Source organism: Daucus carota, chromosome 1 (genome assembly GCF_001625215.2).
Source record: "Daucus carota subsp. sativus chromosome 1, DH1 v3.0, whole genome shotgun sequence".
Lineage (NCBI taxonomy): Eukaryota > Viridiplantae > Streptophyta > Magnoliopsida > Apiales > Apiaceae > Daucus > Daucus carota.
Window position 1 is genome coordinate 55,216,409 of NC_030381.2, and position 21,781 is coordinate 55,238,189.

At 32.9% G+C, this 21,781-nt stretch overlaps 2 protein-coding genes across 2 annotated transcripts; both read left to right on the forward strand.

The window, feature by feature from the left end:
- The first annotated feature begins 174 nt into the window (after window positions 1–174).
- LOC108225249 (receptor-like protein 7) lies at window positions 175–2,796 on the forward strand. Its single transcript, XM_064087402.1, has one exon. It carries the CDS (start codon window positions 175–177, stop codon window positions 2,794–2,796), a length of 2,622 nt encoding a protein of 873 aa, XP_063943472.1.
- Window positions 2,797–14,716: 11,920 nt separating this feature from the next.
- LOC108204396 (receptor-like protein 7) lies at window positions 14,717–18,001 on the forward strand. The gene is made up of 2 exons (XM_017373800.2): window positions 14,717–17,642; window positions 17,733–18,001. The coding sequence occupies exon 1, from the start codon at window positions 14,730–14,732 to the stop codon at window positions 17,634–17,636; it is 2,907 nt and encodes a 968-aa protein (XP_017229289.1). The 5' UTR covers window positions 14,717–14,729; the 3' UTR covers window positions 17,637–17,642; window positions 17,733–18,001.
- The last annotated feature ends 3,780 nt before the right edge of the window (window positions 18,002–21,781 follow it).

Genomic DNA, 21,781 nt, shown 5'->3' on the forward strand with positions numbered 1-21,781 from the left:
ATTGTTGTGATGCTCATCTTCTTGCAACACCACCTAGTTACTTCATTAAGTCCTAACATGCAGAAAATTGCATTGTTCCGCTTTAAGCAAAGCTTGACAATTAGTATTCCTACAAATTGCTTCTATGCTGACAATTTTTACAACTTTTATAGTATTTCTTCACACCCAAAGACAATGAATTGGAGCATGAGTTCCGATCACTGTGCATGGGAGGGAGTTAGCTGTGACCACAAGACGGGGAATGTAATCGGACTGGATCTAAGTTGCAGTCAGCTGGAAGGAGCTATACTTCCTAACAGCACGCTCTTCCAACTCTCTCATCTCCAGTTCCTCAACCTTTCACAAAACAACTTTTCTCTCACCAATAAATTCCCTCGAGACTTTGGTTTCTTTGCAAAAGGTTTGACGCATCTCAACCTCTCTTATACTGGATTATCAGGGAGAGTTCCCTCAGGAATCTCTCATTTGTATAAACTGGTCTCACTTGATCTCACAGATGAAAATAGTGCTAAACTTGAAGATGACGTGTTTAAATCACTATTGCAGAATTTAACTCATCTCAGAGTGCTTAATCTTCAAGGGGTTAACATTTCCTCTGTTTTGCCCGTTAATATCTCTTCTTCTTTAAGAGTTCTTAACCTTGGGCAGACTTATGGTCTACACGGAGTAGTACCCCAGGAGGTTTTCCACCTTCCCAACTTGGAAGTACTTGATTTAGCATATAATGACGACCTGAGAGCTACATTACCCAAAGTTAAGTGGGGAAGTAGTGCTACTCTCCAACACCTCCATCTTTCAAGTATCAACATAATTGGAGGTCTACCTGATTCAATAGCCTTTCTGGAGTCCTTAGGCAGTCTGCAACTCTACATGTGTAATTTGTCTGGCCTGATACCAAGATCCATCACGCACCTTGGTCAACTTACTTACTTGGGCCTCTCTATTAATAATCTTCATGACCCAATTCCAACATCTTTAGCAAACCTTACAAACCTAAGACTTCTCGCCCTTTCTAATAACAAGTTCATCGGATCACTTCCCCAGTGGTTTTTTCACCATCCATCGCTGGAAAAGTTATATCTGGGACTTAATGGGTTCACAGGTCAACTATATGAATTTGATCCCTCCAAGTCGCAACTTCGTACTTTTATTTGCGAAAACAATCAACTCAGTGGACCCATTCCACAATCATTTTCTCAACTTTTGAACCTCACTGAGCTAGACTTTTCATCAAACAATTTCAGTGGTGTTTTGGATTTTAATTATATGTTTTCACGCCTTCGGTACCTGGATAGTCTTGATCTCTCCCACAACAGTCTATCAGTGAGAAATGCAAGTTTGGACACACTCCCTCCAAAGCTTAGAAAATTGGGATTGTCATCTTGCAAGATTAAAGACTTTGCACACTTTTCAAAAGATGCAAAGACCTCGCTATTTTGGGTAGACCTATCAAACAATGATATTGATGGGGAAATTCCACTTTGGATGGGGTCAGTGTACTACTATCTGAATGTTTCCCACAACAGACTAATAGGCGGCATTGAGCAACTACCTTGGAATAATATCATATATCTTGATCTCCATTCTAATATGCTAAATGGATCGTTGCCCGCCTTCATCTGTGATTCAAGCAATCTTGAGATTCTAAATCTGTCCAATAACAATTTGAGCGGTGTACTTCCAGATTGTTCAAAAAAATTGACTTCCATTAGGGTATTTGATCTGCGGATGAATAAAATTCAGGGCAACATTCCAGCAACCTTGTCAAATTTCCGTAGTCTGGAAACCATAAATTTGAATGGAAATAATTTACAAGGAAGAATACCTTCTTCTTTTGCGGAGTTTGAATACCTAAAGCTTCTTGATCTTGGAAGTAATCAAATCAATGATACATTTCCACAATGTTTGGAAGGTCTTCCAAAGCTTCAGGTTCTTGTTCTGAGATCAAATAGATTTCATGGTATAATAAACACGAGTTCTAAGGTTGAACGCCCATTTCTCAACTTGAGAATCATTGATATTTCGTCCAATGAGTTTTCTGGTCCATTGCCTGCCATTTATTTCAAAAGCTTCAAGGCTATGAAGAATGGTGAAGTGAATAAAATGGAGCGTAGTTATATGGGGGACAACACTTATTACAGTGATTCAACATGTCTAGTAATTAAGGGAGTAAAGATTAAATTGGTAAAAATTCTAACTATATTCACAACCATTGATGTTTCGAGGAACAATTTTGAAGGAGAGATTGCTGAATCCATCGGAAATCTAGTGGCACTCAGATTTCTTAATTTGTCGCACAATCATCTCACAGGAGTAATACCATCCTCAGTCGGAAAATTGTCTATGTTGGAGTCACTAGACCTCTCATTTAACCGGCTCGAAGGAGAAATTCCGCAGCAAATCGCAGGCATATATTCACTTGGAATGTTAAATCTGTCTTGCAACCAACTTAGAGGTCATATCCCTAAAGGGTCTCAATTCAATACATTTGAAAATAACAGCTACGTTGGTAACTTTGGGCTGTGTGGACATCCCTTGTCCAAAGAGTGTAAAAATGATACTATGACCCAAGAAGAAGAAGTTGAGGAGCAAGAAAAAGATGAAGATGGGGATGATGATTACTTTTTTAGTGGTTTCACTTGGAAAGCTGTGGTGATTGGATATGGCTGTGGAGTACTGCCGGCATTTATTATTGGATACTCGATGTTGGTTGCACGAAAACCAAAATGGTTTGCTGGAATTATTGCCCGGGAACTGGGTCTCAAGATCAGGAGGATGGAGATCAAAATGCGATAAATAAAGATTTGCTGTAATCTGTATGTCATGTTAATTGTCTCTCCGTAAAGTCAATATTTGTGAAATGTTATTTCCCTTTTTTATCTATTAAAATATACTGTGATAAATTTGCATATTGGAACCTGACCGTCGTACTTTTTAAGAGAGAACCTGACCTTGGCTTTCACTGCACTCTGGCAAATGCACATTTTTTAAAAGTAGACAGGGAATTAAGAAGATGAAGTTTGTTAAAATCAGGGTTTAGTAAGGTATAATGATTTTTTGCTGTACTAGAACCTAGAGAAAAAGGAGTGGCTGAAATCTGATGGTTCTTCAATAGTGAATTTGATTTAGTTTTTCCGCACCTGTTTCTTACATATTTTACATAAAGATTACCTTGTCAACAACTTCTTTCATGAAATTACAATTTGAAATTTCCTGCCAATTATTTGAGTCATTGTGTTATGTGTAGATATTAAAAATGCAAGTATGAATCACAATGATTTTGAATTTTGAAGTAAACCTACCCCTGAATTTGCCTCTTCTAAGCTCGATCTGTCTGATCTTTGAAACAATCATTTTAGTGATTCAATTCTACCTTCAATAGGAAATACATCATCTCTTCATACAAAATAGGAAACAGCACACTCACTCTATATTGGATAGATGGACACATTTACAAAGAGCTTCAGCTTGGTCATCTTTATCTGAGTACTCTTGAGTGCTCATAACCCGAGATAAGCTGATCAGGTCAGCTCTGGTGAATAACTAAATCCATGACCACTTAGTTCACAATTGTTCTTTCCTTACTACAGGGATCAATTTCGTGATGTCATGTTTATGATGTTACATTCTGATCCTAACATCACTTTATTGATCAATTTCAAACTTCTGTTCTCTTCATTCCAGGCTCGGGCTCTTCATCTCTAGTCTCTACTGCATATTTAGCAACTCTTTGTATTCTTGAAACAAATTATGGATTCTCTACTTTACTCGTTCTCGTCTCATGAACTAATGTAAATTCCAAAACGGTGTCACATTTGGCTTTTAGATAGATAATAGTTTAGGACCTGGTGATCACAAAAGAATGCTCGTTTTTCCACAGCAAAGAACAAAGTGCACCGAGACAGTCTTTGATTAGTTATAGTTTTAAAAGTTTAGCGAATTCAGTTTGACGATGTTGGTGGCAATGCAGTAAGGATCTTAAAACAAAATTACTCCCAAGTCATGTTTGTAACACTGGTGTTCGTGGGAGATTCGCTGGATTATGGACTATTTTATGTTTTTCAGTTTTAGATAATTAATGATGTCGAATTCGATAATTGATAGATAAATTCCATCTGCTTCTTTTCTAATCTAATATAGAACTCCAGATACAAGTATTCAGAGATGTATTGGGATCAATAACATGTATAAGATGTATTATGATGTCTTCTCCAGAGGAAGAAGTTCGGAAGCAGTTCTGTTCAAATGTTCCCGGGCTCAGTTTTCAAAGTCTGTCTTCTTCTTCTACAGCTTGGAGATGAGAGAAAAGACTATAATTAGATAGCTACTATCTAAGATGACCCCTCTGCATAGACTTTTGTGAAACAAACAACTCATACCTAATTTATGAGAGAATAAGTTACTTCTTTCATTTTCTTAAATTTGCATTCCAGCTCCAAAAGTAGCTCTTAGAGTCTTGGTCTTCAACTGCTCCAGTTTATGAAAGTTGAAAAGCTAGTATCCTACATTTTCTTCAACAATTTTTTCAAAACGAGAACAGCGTTTCCCTTAATTAATTAAAGAGAGGCAGAAAATGATAACTTATGAGCCGGATTGTTCAAGTTTGATAAGACATTATGAAGGTCAAGGAGTAAACAAAACACAATTCCAGCCTATTTTGTACGGTAGTTTTGGAATTGGTTTTGCCCAGAGAAAACAAGGTCTAAGAAGCATCACGGAAACAGGAAACTTCAATTTTTGCTCTTCTTCCCTCAACTCTAGGGAAAATACTTAATTAGTTCTTTAAAGGGTTAAATTTCAAATTGGTAACTAAAGTGAAGCCCATATCTCACTTTAGTGACTCGACTTATCGGGGACTCACATGCATCATTATAGTAATGAATTATTATAAATATGTTAATTTTTTTAATTGTATAGACGGAAACCAAAACGTGGCATACATGACTTTGACATATAAGATTAGATTATGACCGTTTGACTGTCCTGCCTGGCAACAAACAACACTTACATTCTATCTCCATTCTTCCAATTTCCGATGCCAAATCTAATATATAATTCATGGACGAAGAAAAAATATCTACTTATATCAAGAATAAAAATATATTTTCTTATTAATAAAAATATATACGTATATTATATATAGTACTTTATTTGATTAAATAATTGTTTGTTTGTTTATTTATCTTCAATTCTTTAATTTTTGTATAAAAATTATATAAATATTTAATAAGAATTTAACATCTATAGCCATCAAAATTTAACTTATGTAGTTTCTTTTACAATTTATAATTTAATATTTGTTTGTAAATTAATTTTATATTAAATAACGTAAACAATTACATATACTATACTTATTCTTTATATCTGACCATTTTTCTGAAAACACACATTAAAATTACTATACATAATATTTGATCGGGAAAAAATCATAAGATATACTATATATTTTGTTTAATATAATAATGGGTAGATTTACAGGTACTTTAGAAAACATGGAGGATTATTATTATTTTATAATAAAATCATATATATATTTTTTAAAAATTTATATCTAAATTTATTTAATAATATTGTATAGATTATGTCTGAATAATTTATACTTAAATTTATATAAAAATAAAAGTATTTTTTAATTAATTGATCTTTTTATATTTATATCTTAAATTTTAAAGTACAGAGAAAAAAAAAAGCTTGAGACATGTCGGAGAAATGTCTTTGAACTAGTATTTTATTTAACTAAAAATTTCAAATCTCTCGGCCGTATCATCAGTGCCTTTGTTAAGTATGTTTTAATCTGTTTATATGTTTTAATCTGTTTTTATGTTTTAACTGAGTTGGACTCCACGTAGATACCACCTTTTTAGATTAGAAACAGACGTTAGTTTTAAGATGATTTCCGTCAGGTCAACGGTCAAACTAACGTTTCTGTAATAATTCATTACTATAGTGATGCATCTGAGTCCCCGATAAATCGAGTCATCAAAGTGAGATAGAGACTTCACTTTTGTGACCAATTTGAGATTTAACCCGTTCTTTAAATTAGTCGACTTTTCTGAAAAACTCTGTAACTAGTATGGAGACCCGAATGTGTAAGCTCTAACGGTATGGATTTGCTTGATCTCTTCGTGGTGATTCCATATCAGATATGTCAGTTTTGCAAGAAATTTAATAGTCCGGTGCCGAAAATACCAACAAATATCATTTCACCCCACAAAATCACAAAATCTGGACTTGTTACTCATCATCATCCAAAGCAAGCCCGGTCCAATAATATAGTTCTGGCAACTCCATTGTTGAACACTTTTGATTAAGTTGGCAACAAGAGGCCCTGTTTTAGAGGTGATAATATACTTTAGAGAGAAGACTTTTAGCAGTGACCCATTGCATGAATAATTGAAGAAAGAAACTTCAGCATATTTGCCTATCTTAATCTATCTGTTTTTCTAGTCATCAACAGACTCACTCAACATATGTATCAGGCACAAGCTGTTGAATTTTATCTGTTCTTAATTGGTATAACCACAACTAACTGAGCAAAATATTTACATAAGTTAGTTGAAACCACTGGGGTGTAAGCAGCCAAGTTAATAAACCAGCAGTTTCTGCAGCTTTCACAACGTTGCTTCATATTATTTTCCCCCTTATTAGATGAGCAATATATTTGTGGAATGGATGTACCTGAATTTGGTATCCGAAGCTTAGTTATAGAAATTGTCGATCAGCTAGTTTGCAACTTACTGAGAATGCTTTCCATTGGACTTGATTTACTCGTAGAGAAGCAGCACGCAATGTTAAGGAAGGCCTGATACATAATGTATTTAAGATAATGTTTTGCATCAATTATTACAAAAAGCTACTACTTTAAATTGATGAACATTTACTATAGCAGTACTGTGGTATTAAAGTGAGTACTAATATAAGATGTTAGTCGAGTTCGAGGAAGTTTTGGAATTCTTTTTATTGAGAGTTTTTGCAAAACGTGGTTAAGAAATTGAGAAATTTGAGTTTTAAAATTAGCTGTAAAAAATATCGGTCAATTGTATTAGATATTACATGCATTTGAGTTTTAAAATTAGCTGTAAAACACTTATAATTTATGTCCAATTTGAGTAATAAATCTCTTATTAGTAATAAATCTCTTATTAGTACTTTCAACTAAATATTTCTCCTAAACACTTATAATTTATGTCCAATTTTCATATTATTTCTTTTAGAAAGACTATTGTATTATTTTGAATTTTAGTAATTAGATTATTTTTATTTTTTATGAATTTCAAATTTAAAAAACTTAATATTTTTGTCACGCTACTTCTTATTTGTAATACAAATTATTTCTAGATAAAATTAATATATTAATAAATATAGTGTAAACTACATATAATACAAAAAACTTTTTTTGTATTATAATAAATATAGTGTACTACATATAGTGTAGTACACTTTTTTCACATGCAAAAAACTGCACTGTTTCGGTTTAAGCAAAGCTTGACAATCAGGACTCCTGGCTGGAATTGCGAGTATTATTCCTACGAAGAAGATGATGTTCATGATATCCCTTCACCCCCAAAGACAATGAATTGGAGCATGAATTCTGATTACTGCATGTGGGATGGAGTTAGCTGCGACGAGGATACAGGGCACCTAACCGGATTCAAGCTGCAGTCATCTGGTGCATTGGAATGAAATTATAGAACTTCTTCAGAGCCTGATGCTCTCGAGGATGCACTAATGAACAAGCCTAATGATGATCATGAGTCATAACTCCGTCCTTGAATAAAGTATCATGAAACATATTTTGTATTACATTTTGTATTATTGGAAACTTGATTTGAAACCAAAATAGTTTGGTGGAATCATTGCCAGGGAATTGGGTCTGAAGATAGAGGATGGAGATTAAATTCCGATAGATAAAGATTTGTGGTAACGTTTTATGTCATGTTAACTGTCACCCATGTAGTGAAAATAACTTGAAATGATGAAATTTATATTAGGAAGGGACCAGATTAGCTGCACAATGCATTCAGTTCGCAGCAAAGAAGATTTTGTTGAGAGGGTTTGAAGGAAAGGACATGATTCACAACATAGACTTATAATTCAATAACAGAGTAATTCTTCAGAGCCAGAGTCTCTTCCAGACGCTCTCTTCTAATAAATATCCGGTGAAGTAAAAGCATTAGTCATCACTCTGCACTTGCTCTAAGTTTTGATACAAACATCTTTTTGTGATGTTAACACTCTCGTATCAGTTATTGTACTCATAGTTATCTGGTATGGGCGAAAAATATGTGCGTCGGCCATGAAGAGTCATGATTTATTGATTCTTTTGTTAAATGTTTATTACTAAATAACAACATACTCAGACACACATATATACATGCATTCACAAAATTTGAACTCTCAGACTTTTTTTTTATCGAGTAGCTGGGGATATCTGATTCTTGCTTATTTTTCAGACTTGATGGTTTACAAAGGATTTACAAATTGATTTTGTTCAAATATTTAACACAAGCCCATCATCATTATCCAACACAAGCCCGGTCCAGTATATAGTTCTGGCAACTCCATTGTTGAACACTTTTGTTGAAGTTGGCACAGGTCAAAAATGTATATTTCTTCCAAGAGATTACATCTCTTTTCTTCAAAATTTATTGTAGTTTCAAAATGTTTCAAAATTCATTATTTTTCCACTCCTTTGAATGCCATTCTACAATCCACATATCAGTACTCAGACTTTCACCAGTGAACCATTGCATAGATAATTGAAGAAAGAAACTTCAACATATTTGCATATCTTTATCTATCTTTTTTTCTAGTCATCAACAGGCACAAGCTGTTGATTTTTATATGTTCTTAATTGGTATAAGCATTTAAGGTGAGTGTTGATATTTCTCACTAATCTTCTTCTGCTCTAAGTGACATATTATTACAATCCACAAATTAGTAGACAGACTAATATGGTTAGTTGAGACCATCAATCTGGAGAACAGACTAATACATGTGTAGTAATCTGATCATCATTTATTTGATCACAATAGAAATTCGGCTTTGTTTAGTTCCATCCTCGGGCTCTTCATTTCTAGAACATATTTGCTGATACTTTTTATTGTACAATTTAGAATATTCCATAAAAATTTAAATTCGGTGCTAGATGATTTTATGTCCGGCCTGTTTTCATTCCATTCATGAACTAATGGAAATTTTGAAATTGGGTCATATTAGGCAGTGATGCCACCTTTCTGGACCTGCATTTCATGACCACAAACTCCTATTGTGCCAAAAAATTCCAGCTGTTTCGTGAGATTTTTCTACGTGCTCTTTTGTTCGGACTTGTTTGCTGAATCCCACAATAGACAATATTGATGTTAACAACTCTTGCGTCAGTTACTAGACTCGTTGTTAGTAGCCCATTCTTTACGGCAGACGTGGAATTTACTTGAAGAAATGAAGGTGTAAGAAAGTTGAGAACATTTTGTTGATTATTCCCTTCCCTAGAAACTGCACTCCGCCATCAAAGTATCTTTCAAAGACTCCAGCATCATTTCTTGATTATCAAAGTCTTCGTCTTTGCCATCTCCTGCTCTGAAAGTGCTTCTATTGCAGACCACATATTAGTAGACAGACTACTAAAATTCATCTAAAATGACCTCTCTGCGTGGGCTCTTTTGAACAATCAGGGTTGGACATGATTCTACACGCATCAGAGAAAAACTATCAGCTCGCTAAAAACCTCTCTGCATCAACTCTATTGAAAAAAGAAACTATGGCTCATACAGTTTAAGTTGATATCAAATAGTAAATGAGAATACTTGCAGTTTTAAATTACTGCACACTATTTTTTTAACGAAAATATGTGCAGTTTTAACATAGTCTAATTATTTTCTTGATGACGGCTATGCAAATTGTGATAGTTGAAAATCTTTTTATGGTCTTTGACAAGCATCAAGGAAATGCAGGAAGGTTATTTATCGGCTGATTAATCTCTTTCTTTGTTTCTGAAATTCCTTACATTAGATCTGTTGAGAGTCTTTACTGGGGATAATCTTCTGTCACTGGATCTGTTGAGGTAACTTTGGGATAAAGTACTGTCTCTATTACATGGAAGTTTGAACTGTTTCATATTTTTTAGACAACTAAATGCACTTACAAACTCGACTTGTGTTTGAAAAGGTTCAAACACTCGAACCTTGAAAAGAACGAGAGAGATATTATTGGATCCAGAGGTCTTTAGTCAGGTCTAGTGCTTTCTTAAATTAATTTCCTAAAGTTTCAGTTAAGATGTGAACCAAAGCTCTTGGAGGTGGTTCTCATTGCTCTCTTTGTTCCAAATTGGACTTAAAAATTGTTGTGTGATCCCAAGTTGCGGGTTTACTGATGAGAACAATAAATATTCAACTGATGATACCGAAGCGGCAGCAATACTGCAATTTCTTGTAATAATCAGAAGTACGAGTACAGAGCAATGTCAATATGCTGGAAACTATTCAGGGAGCCATCACAGCTTAATACGCCAAAATACAAGACAATGCATATGAACATGGAACACTTGTTTTCTTTATCTAAAATTTTCTTTTGTAAAACAAAGCACCTTATGTTGATTAATCAATGATAGAAAGTGATATTGCCGTAAACAGGTCAAGAATTCATTTTGTAGCTGTCTTCTTGCTCTTTTTATTTTTCTTGCATATACTGATATACACTGAATATAGGTTTCTTTCATTTCCTTGAAATTGCATTTTTGGAAGTAGCTCTCCAGACTCATTCCCGTCACTTCTCAAAGTCTTATTCCTCGTCAATACTACATACACATAATATCACACATATTTGCTCATGCTCAGATGGGTTTTTCTTACAAACCACACATGTTCACTTCTCAGAGTCTTAGTCCTCGTCAATGTATCTATGTATCTATGTATATATTATAAATCCTGAATAGTGCCACGTCATCAATGCCACATATTTCAAAAAAAAGTCCACATCAATGCCACATATTTTAGATTTTGCCATGTCATTATAATTTCCCTTATTTATTTAAGCGTATCAGAATAATCAATCACATATCTTTGAATTCCTAAAATTGAGTGTAATCAATGACCGACAATTATATTAAATTTTGCATGGTAATGCAATAACTACATTCCATAATCATAGCATTTTTTGAATGTTAAATTTGTACGGAACTAATTAAAATTGAAAAAGATAATTATATTGAATATACTGCCACAATTGTTAAGCTTATCATGTATCATATAACTACGCTTTAATTATATTAACTTATATATAAATAAATGAAGTGCTTAAAAATTAAAATTGAAATTTATAATTATATTTTTATTTAATATTTAATATCCGAAATTCGTCTAAAATTTAGCTATGTTACAAATATGTTGCTTTTTAATTTTCGGAATGATATATATTACATTTTCTAACATAGTGAAATAAGTATTATAAAAAGTATTTTTATAAAAATATTACGTCATTAATTAGTATGTATTAAGCATTTTATGTAGGTCAACTTAATCATAGTAGATATGTACTATTACTTAGAGACAGCAATCGGGTCGATCGAAACGGGTTTCGCAAATTCCAAAATTGAATCCAAACTATATTATAAATCCTGAACAATGCCAAATCATCAATGTCACATAATTCAAAAAAAAAAGTCCAAGTCAATGGCATCTATTTTAAATTTTGTCATTTCATATAATATTCCATATTTATTTTAGACCAATCAGATGTCCTAAGATTCCTAAAATTGTGCGTAATCAATGGGTCGGTCGAAACGGGTTTCACAAATACCAAAATCGAACCCAAATTATATTATAAATCCTGAACAGTGTCAAATCATCAATGCCACATATTTCAAAAAAAAAGTCCACAACAAAAACGCCTATTTTAAATTTTGACGTGTCATATCATATTCCATATTTATTTTAGACCAATCACATGTCCTAAAAATCCTAAAATTGGGCGTAAACAATGACTGACAATTATATTAAATTTTGAATGGTAATGCAATAACTACATTCCATGTATCATAGCATTTTTTGAATTTTGAATTTGTACACAACTAATGAAAATTGAAGAAAATAATTATATTGAATATACTGTCATAATTTTTAAGTTTATCATGTATCATATAACTAAGCATTAATTATATTAATTTATATATAAATAAAGTGTTTAAAAATTAAAATTGAAATTTATAATTATATTTTTATTTAATATTTAATATTCGGGAGTCGTCTAATATTTAGCTATGTCACAAATATATCAATTTTTAATTTTGGGAATAATATATATTAAAGTTTCTAACATAGTGATACAGATATTATAAAAAGTATTTTTATAAATTTTAATATTACGTTATTAATAGTACGTATTAAACATTTTATGTAGGTCACCTTGATCATAGTAGATATGTATCACTGTTACAGATAGCAATCGGGTCGGTCGAAATTGGTTTCGCAAATACCAAAATTGAACCCAAACTTGAAAAATTTAGGAATCTTAAACCTGAACTTGAAGGATATTACACGAGTAATTATTAAATATATAAAATATTAAATATAAATATCTTAATTTTGTTTTAATTTTATTATATATTAAATAATAAATATATTATAAAAGATATTATTTATATATGTATGTATGTATGTATGTATGTATGTATGTATATTCGGGTTCGGAATGAGTTCCGGGTTTTCAGGTCGGGTTCGAATCAAACCCGATCCTGGCCCGAAAATTATTCGGGTTTAAAAACAAATTTTTTCCAGAAACCCTATAATTTGGGTTTGGTAAAACACAATCCGCTCGGTACGAGTTAGACTCGGGTTGGGTAGAATTGTGACTGCCCAATACCTCATGAAACAAGAATGTAGTATAACTAACTATCATTATAGTGGATGGTCATTCAAATCTATTTATTCGATTTGACGTATAATTTTGATGTTCGTATTAACATAATGTTTTGTTTGATATATAATTTTAGTTTAATATTGTTTGACATATAATTTCACTTGAATTTTCTTGATATATAATAAACTTAAGTATAAGAGAGTTATGTCTAATATAATTTTTTTCTTCCTACTTTATACTTTATTTGAAAATTCAAATATAATTATTTATTAAATGTATTTGTGAAATAATAACAACAAGATTCAATAAAAATTTGAAGCCCGTGCGCGGAGCGCGGGCAAAAACACTAGTAGAGATAATATCTCACCAATTTGCTTACAAACCACACATGTTTTAGTTATATTTTTTGGTTTGGTACTCTCTTTTGGTACTACAAGTCTACAAATGTGGAGTTTATTAGTATTATATTGTTAAATAGTTTCAAATACTAAAAACACTTATAACAATCCATTATCATATAATATTTCATTAAAAAATTATAATGATATTATAAATAAGATTATAAATATACAATTTTGAATATCTTCTTTTAATAAGAATCTTCATATAACTTTTTTTACTTTAACGTGTTCTATTTCAATATAAACACGAACCATTACATAACTCTTTTTAACTCTAATCTTAAATATTATTGTTGTCAAAAAAATCAAGATTACAAAATTACGTTGAAATTCGATTGATTAGATTACTGAATTTTTCAAAGGTAATACTCGATCAACTATGTTTGGAAAAGATTTAAATTTTCTGATTTTTTTTATTTTTAAATCTACGTGTACTAAATTCGGATTAAATGTACTAAAATCATGAGGGTTTGTCCATTTTCAAGTAATCGGGAGAAAATATATTCAGTTGAATAATATAATTTAATTAAAATTCAATCCATTAATACTAAAATATTAATAAAATGATGTTAAAATTTAAATTATAAATAATAAATTATGAACTATATATCCGCCCGTACTTCACACGGGTTAAAAGGCTAGTATCATATTATTTTCTAAAGATTTGGTGCAGCCCTGATATTTCGCAACACGGAACCCTGATAATTGATATGCAGTGTTCCAACGTTCTTGCGGACCATGTGTAAGTAGAAAAATTATCTAAAATGACCTCTATCCAATGTGCGTGCATGGACCGAACTCCGAAGTATCTCATACTTCATGCATGTACGGTGACAAACCTGACTCGCGTACATCATATAAAAAATTTCCATGTAGTTAAATTGACCTATCTATATCACGGTGTGTCGGATAAGCATATGAAAGTTGAAGAAACAAAGCTTTAATAAAGTTGAGAAGATTTCAATACTAATTATTTCCCAAATCTCCATCTCCAACTTTAAACTCCTTTTGAAGATATTCAGTTGAAGAAAAAACTCGCAAATTGTTTTATTTTAAAAAAGTACAAAAAATTGACATCCTCTTCCATTTCTTAAAACTTCCATTTCTTAAAACACTGATCAAATCGTATCATATTAAGTTTTAATTCTGATAAAAACTTATTATAACATGATTGATTAATTTAAAAAATCTTCATTTATCGTGTACTAAATATTTTAATTCTCTAAAAAATGTTTATATAATCGGAGAATATTTTTAATCAAATTACTAAAAAGAATTTAATATTTATGACCAAAAAAATTATTATTTCTTCAAGTTACTTCTTATTTGTAGTATAAATTATTTACAGATAAAATTAATAAACGAATAAAAAATAATATATTTTAATTAAATATAAACTCTCCACATTTTGTGCTATATATATGCTAGAGATGTTAAATAGATCTAATCCCAAACAAAATTTTTGAAGGAAAAATGAAAATGCAAAATTTCATCCTCTGTTTTTTCACGATCATTGTGATGCTCGTCTTCTTGCAGCACAACCTAGTGGCTTGTTCATTAAGCCCCCACTTGCAGAAACTTGCCTTGTTCCACTTTAACCAAACCTTAACAATCAGTACTAGTAGCTACCTAGTGGATTGCGAGTACCATTCCTACGAAGAGAATGCGCTTTATTATATTCCTTCACGGGCAAAGACAAAGAATTGGAGCATGAGTTCTGATCACTGCACATGGGATGGAGTTAGCTGCGACCACAAGACAGGGGACGTTATCGGACTCGATTTAAGCTGCAGTCAGCTGGAAGGAGCCATTCTTCCTAACAGCACTCTCTTCCAGCTCTCTCATCTCCGCTTCCTCAACCTTTCTGGGAACGACTTTTACGATCAGTTCCCTCAGGAATTTGGTTTCTTTGCAAAAGGTTTGACGCATCTCAACCTCTCTAATACTTATTTATCAGGGAGAGTTCCCTCGGGAATCTCTTATTTGCATAAACTGGTCTCACTTGATCTCAGTCGCAACCATGAGGCTAAACTTGAAGAAGAAGTGTTTAAATCAGTGTTGCAGAATTTAACTCATATCAGAGTGCTTAATCTTAATAGAGTTAACATCTCCTCTGTTTTGCCCGTGAATATCTCTACTTCTTTAAGAGTTCTTCAATTGAGGTATACTGATATACACGGAGTACTACCCCAAGAGGTTTTCCACCTTCCCAACTTGGAATTTCTTGATTTATCATTTAATCCTGCCCTGAGAGCAACATTACCCAAAGTTAAGTGGGGAAGTAAAGCTACTCTCCGACACCTTCTTCTTACATACATCAACATAGATGGAGGTATACCTGACTCTATAGGCTTTTTGGAGTCATTAGTCACTTTAGATCTGATCGCCTGTAATTTGTCTGGGCCGATACCAAGATCCATTGGGCAACTCGTTCAACTTACTCTCTTGGACCTGTCTGATAATAATCTCAGTGGCCCAATTCTATCTTTTTTAACACGCCTTGCAGACTTAAGATATATCTCCCTTGACCGTAACAATTTTACTGGTCCGTTTCCCTCTTTTCTTGCCCACTCCAGTAAACTAGTTGAGTTGTATCTTGATAGTAATAGCTTTACTGGATCCATACCTCGTTCGTTGTTTCACCATCCATCCTTAGAGTACTTGTTTCTGGATAGTAATGCATTCACGGGTCCACTACATGAATTTGATTCTTCTTTCTCACGATTGCGATCTTTTTCTTGTTCCCACAATTCACTCTATGGATCCCTTCCACATTCATTTTCTCAACTTGTCAATCTCACTAGCCTAGATTTATCATCAAACAATTTCAGCGGGGTTTTGGATTTGGAAATGTTTTCAGGCCTCGAATCTCTACAATATCTTGGACTTTCTCATAACAGTCTTTCAGTGACAAGTACAATCAGGGGCACTCTCCCTCCTACGCTTAACTACTTGGGCTTGTCATCTTGCAACATGAAAGAGTTTCCTCACTTTTCAAGAGATGCAAACATCTCCCTGGAGTTTGTAGACCTATCAAACAATAACATTGAAGGGGAAATTCCACACTGGATTGGGTCAGTGTGGTACTCTGAGTATTATAACTTGCCCTATCTGAATCTTTCTCACAACAAACTAATAGGCGGTCTTGAGCAACTGCCTTGGGGTTATCTTACTTATCTTGATCTCCAAGACAATAAGCTGAATGGATCGTTGCCCACCTTGATGTGTAATTCCAGCTCTCTTGAGATTCTAAATCTCTCTCACAACAAGTTGAGTGGTGTACTACCCATTTGTCATACAAATTTGACTCCGCTTTCGGTTTTGGATCTGCGGAGGAATAACATTCAAGGAAACATTCCAGCAACCTTGTCAAATTTCTGTAATCTGGAAACTATTAATTTGAATGGAAACCAATTAGAAGGAAGCATTCCTTCTTCTTTTGCTCAATTTGATTCTTTAGCCGTTCTTGATCTTGGAAATAATCAGATAAATGATACATTCCCCCGGTGTTTGGAAGCTCTTCCAAATCTCCAAGTTCTTGTTCTCAAATCAAACAAGTTTTATGGTCTTATAAACACGAGTTCTAAGATTGTACACCCATTTCCTAGCTTGAGAATCATTGATCTGTCGGAAAATGAGTTTTCAGGTCCACTGCCAGCAAAATACTTCAGAAACTTCAAGGCTATGATGAATAGTGAAGTGAATGAGGTAAAGCGTAGTTATATGGAGCATCAGTATTACAGTGATTCCACAGCTCTAGTGATTAAAGGCATGGAGATTGATTTAGAAAGAATTTTGACTGTGTTCACAACTATTGATGTATCGAAGAACAATTTTGATGGGGAGATAGCTGAATACTTTGGAAATCTAGTATCACTCAGATTTCTTAATCTTTCTCACAATCATCTCACAGGCCACATACCACGCTCGATTGGAAAATTGACTGTGCTGGAGTCACTAGACCTCTCATCCAACCAACTTGAAGGAGAAATTCCTCAGCAGCTCACTAGTGTATATTCACTTGCAGTTCTAAATCTTTCTTGCAACCAACTTAGAGGCCGTATACCAGAAGGGGCACAATTCAATACGTTTGAAAACAGCAGCTACGCTGGTAACTTTGGGCTGTGCGGACATCCCTTGTCGAAGAAGTGTGAATCTTATGTTAGGACACAAGAAGAAGATGACGAAGATGAGGATGAATGTCACTTTTTCTGTGGTTTTACTTGGGAAGCGGTGGTGATTGGATATGGGTGTGGAGTGGTGCCTGCATTTATCACTGGGTACCTGATGTTGCTGGCAAGGAAACCCAAATGGTTTGCTGGAATCATTGGCAGGGAATTGGGGCTCAAGATCAGGAGGATGGAGATTAGAATGCGATGACTAGAGGTTTGTTGTAATCTATATCACATTCCCAGGTCTTGAATAATCTGTAATAATATAGTAATATATGTCTCTCATATTATTCTATATTTGCAGATTGGAGAGGCATGAACATTTTGGCATGTAAGTTGATGGGACAAGCAGGATTCAGATGCACTGGAATCAACCACTACTTCAGCTGTTTAATTTGCATCTTTTATCATTTTAAATTTTACATTTTACAATAAAAGTCAAAAAGATACAAGTTCCATAGACAAGTTCTGTTTTGTTTAGTTCCAGCCTCAGGCTGTTCATTACTAAAACATGTTTGCTGATGCTTTATAATGTACAATTTAGTAATTTACAATATATCACAGTTTGTAATATACACTCCTAGATGATTTTATGGCCTGTTTATCCTTAATCGCTTTCATGAACTAATGGAAATTTGTAAAAGCGTGTCACATTTGCAGTGATGCCGCTATTTTTCCTGAATTTCCCTTGCTGTGAAGATTGTCTGAATCATGTTAAAGTCGCTGCCATCAGTATTTGCATTCAACGGCTTACTGATACTGGTAGAGATACTAAATTTCACAAGTTATTGATAGAATAGAAGATGACAGAGTGTCCATGCGTCAGTTTAAGGATCGAGATGTGTAGCTGTGACTTGTATTTTAGAATTGCACAAGATGCTATACAATGGTAGCAGAGGAGGGCTGGGGATTTATTGGGTCAGTTCGAAGCACTCAAGTAGAATTGGTTGTAGTACGACCATAAGAGTTTGAATTCTGAGGCTAATTTGACTCAACTTGTAGCCTTCCACTAGACTGCAAGGTGAGCAAGATTGAGTCGATGTTTGGACATGAGATTATGTATACTATAACATCTGAGGCCCGTGGCAGATCGATGAGGCATGAAAGTTGGGAACAGGGGACGGCTGGTGCATTGGAATGAAAGTAGAAAACTATTTATAACGGAAGGGACCAGATTAGTTTAACTGCATAATGCATTCAGTTCGCAGCACAGAAGATTTTGGTGAGAGGGTTTGAAGGAAAGGACATGATTCATATCATAGATTTAGATAATTAAATATAAGGCAAGGCTTTCCATTCCATGGCCAGTCTTTTGCTGGAAGGCTGACCTGTAGGAACAATCGTCCCAGTCATTCTTATACGCTGGTACTCCGCTAGAAAGCCTGGTTCTGTGGACTTGAGAGTTGATATATCCTAGACTCTGAAGCCCGTAACAATCTAAAAGATGACATGTAAGTCGAAGGAACGAGGAGGATTCGGAGCATTGGATTCAATAACAGAAAACTTCTTCAGAGCCAGAGTCTCTTCCAGACGCTCTCTTCTGATATATATCTGATGAAGTAAAAGCATTAGTCATCACTACCTTGCATATTTTTTGATACAAAACATCAACTCATGTTTCTCTGGTACGCGCAAAAAATATGGCAATGAAGAATCATGATTCTTCTTATTCTTTTCATAAATGTTTAATCCTAAATAACAAAATACTCTCACACATATTTATACATACATTCACAAAATTTGAGTTCTGGACCTTTTTTAATCGAGTAGTTGAGATATTTGATTCTTGCTTATTTTTCAGACTTGATGGTTCACGAAGGACTTACAAATTGATCTTGTTCAAGCTATTCAACACACAAGAAACGAAGAAGCAAAAATTTACAGAAATACTGAAACATTCAAAACTGAAGTTCAGTTTGTGTCAATTTATATAACTTCATCCAGAAACGTATGGCCGCCCCACTAAAGATCGAATTCAATGACTACTCATTATTAGCTGACAATAGTTACATGTCTTTCGATTCCGTCGAATTCCTACGATTGATATGGGACAACTCCTAACAACTCTTCGATATATACGAGTTCCATACCTGTCGAATACTGCACCATAATTTCCAGCCCTAAAAAGATACATTGGATCTCTTATCACTTGTCTTGTATCCTTAACAAACACTCTCTTCCTGTCTTCTCCTTATCACCTTTCTAGAAAATATAGTACAATCTATGAGCTGGAGCCATACATACATTATACATACACACATTCTTCACCATAAGCAGCTTCTCAGAAACTTCAATTTTTTTCCCAAGTATGGTACAATAATTGCCATCCAACAACTGTGTCAAAAGCTCACTAATAAATTTCAGTACCTATATATTCGTATTTAAGTACAATAAAATAAATTTGAAATATCGATTCTATCCGTGTCCTGGGGCACACAGTGATGTGTGCCACATGTTTTCAGCAGAGGAAAAATGAATGATAAGTTGATGATACGTGAGTTTACATGTTCTGCTGCTGACTCATTTACACGTTACTATATATTTATTTTGTATTCCCTCAATCATAAGTACGTTAAATTAGTTGAATATTAATGAATTTGGACGAAAATCCTTACAATATTCACAAATTATATTAGCTGATTATTTTTGACACCCAATTTAGAATATATTGATCTATGTTATAATTATAGTTTACTTTTCAAAAGGTTCTTATGAATAAAAATTTAAATATAAAATTTTGTTTATAAAATTTATAAAAAAATACGAAAGGAGTGATCAATATATCTTAAATCGCGTTCTAAAATCAGATTGCTCATCAAATTTTGAACGAATTAAGTAATCCATGCAGTGATAAACTTGTAAATTAGAAGTCGTTTATTTTTATTTTTTTTTGAAAAGAGAAGTCGTTTATTTATTCATAGTATCTTGCAATGATGATTTTTGAACCAGAAGATGATGTATAAGTCTGATATTAATTAGTTTTAAGCTAAAATCTGAATTGTCATATATCTTAGATTATTTTAATAACTATTTTAAAAATTGATTTGATGATAATATATATAATCATCTTAAAAATATTTTGTAATATATATCATCATATTATTAATTTTCATACTTAATAAGTTAGAATATATCAATGAATTTATCCAAAGTCATTGAAATTTATAATTCAAAAGTTACACTTTAACTAAATATTTTTTTAATCAAAATTTAATTTTTTAAAGTCCAATGAATATGTCCTAAACTTGTGATAGCTAGATATTTAAGTAAAAAAAGAATATTAGATTTTTGGTTATATTAACAGTTTTGACCGGATGAAGCATTTTGACATCTCAATATTATATAGTTAACATAAATCAAAATTATGATTTATATCGAAGAAACTAATTTTAAAAAAAATCCTTGAAGGAGGTTTCAATTTATAAGATTTTAATATGTACCTCATTAAATAAAAACAAATTTTATAAATATTTAATTAAATATTCATACAATACTAGTCCAATATATTAATAAAATAATTAATTTATTCAAATAATCAATATAGTTAATTGAATAACTCCAAAAGTTCCGAATAAACAAACACGAGGGAATCATTAGTACTACACATGTATGGCTAATAATGCAGCAACTAATATTATAAATAGACTTGTTTGTCGGAATATAAGAGATTGTCTTTTCATGGCGACCTAATATAAGAGGTAGTGGTTTTCATCAGTTTGTCGGTTTTTCTTTTAATCTTATAATTGTAGACCGAAAGTGGAAAAGATAGGTCGGAAAATAATAATGCATCTGTGCTTACGTGTTTTTGTCTTCGATATCTTATTCTAATTCGGTTTTATTGTATTTTAGTCCACCACATTTGATCCCTGTCTCATGTTTTGGCAGGGTGAGGCTTTTGTCACAATCAAAATGCTGGCAAATGGAGTAATTTTCATACTAGGTTGTGCATAATATTTTCTTTATTTTAAACTGATAATTGATTATTTGTATGTAATTTGAAATATAAAAAAGTATTATTTTTCCCAAATTTTTTGTTATAAATAAAACTTGCAAATATATTATTTTCAGAAAAAGAATTTGAAGAATAATATTTTTTGACGAAAAAGAATAACGTTTAAAATTATATTTTAACTCGTATTTATCTGCATTTCAGAACAGCATTATCCGCACTTCAAAATGTAATTAAAGTCAAAAGTCAAAATGAACATGACAGAGGAAATATTTTTATTCACATTTTTATTCACACTCCAGAATAGCATTTTTATTCGCAAATTCTCCAAAAGGGAATGTAATTAATACATCAAACCATTTTTCACTAGCCAATGTTCTTGTATAATACTCTCTACATTCTTT

What these genes read in the sequence shown, in the direction of transcription:
- LOC108225249 (XM_064087402.1), top strand. Translation starts at nt 175, where the DNA reads ATGAATTGGAGCATGAGTTCCGATCACTGTGCATGGGAGGGAGTTAGC.
- LOC108204396 (XM_017373800.2), top strand. Translation starts at nt 14,730, where the DNA reads ATGAAAATGCAAAATTTCATCCTCTGTTTTTTCACGATCATTGTGATG.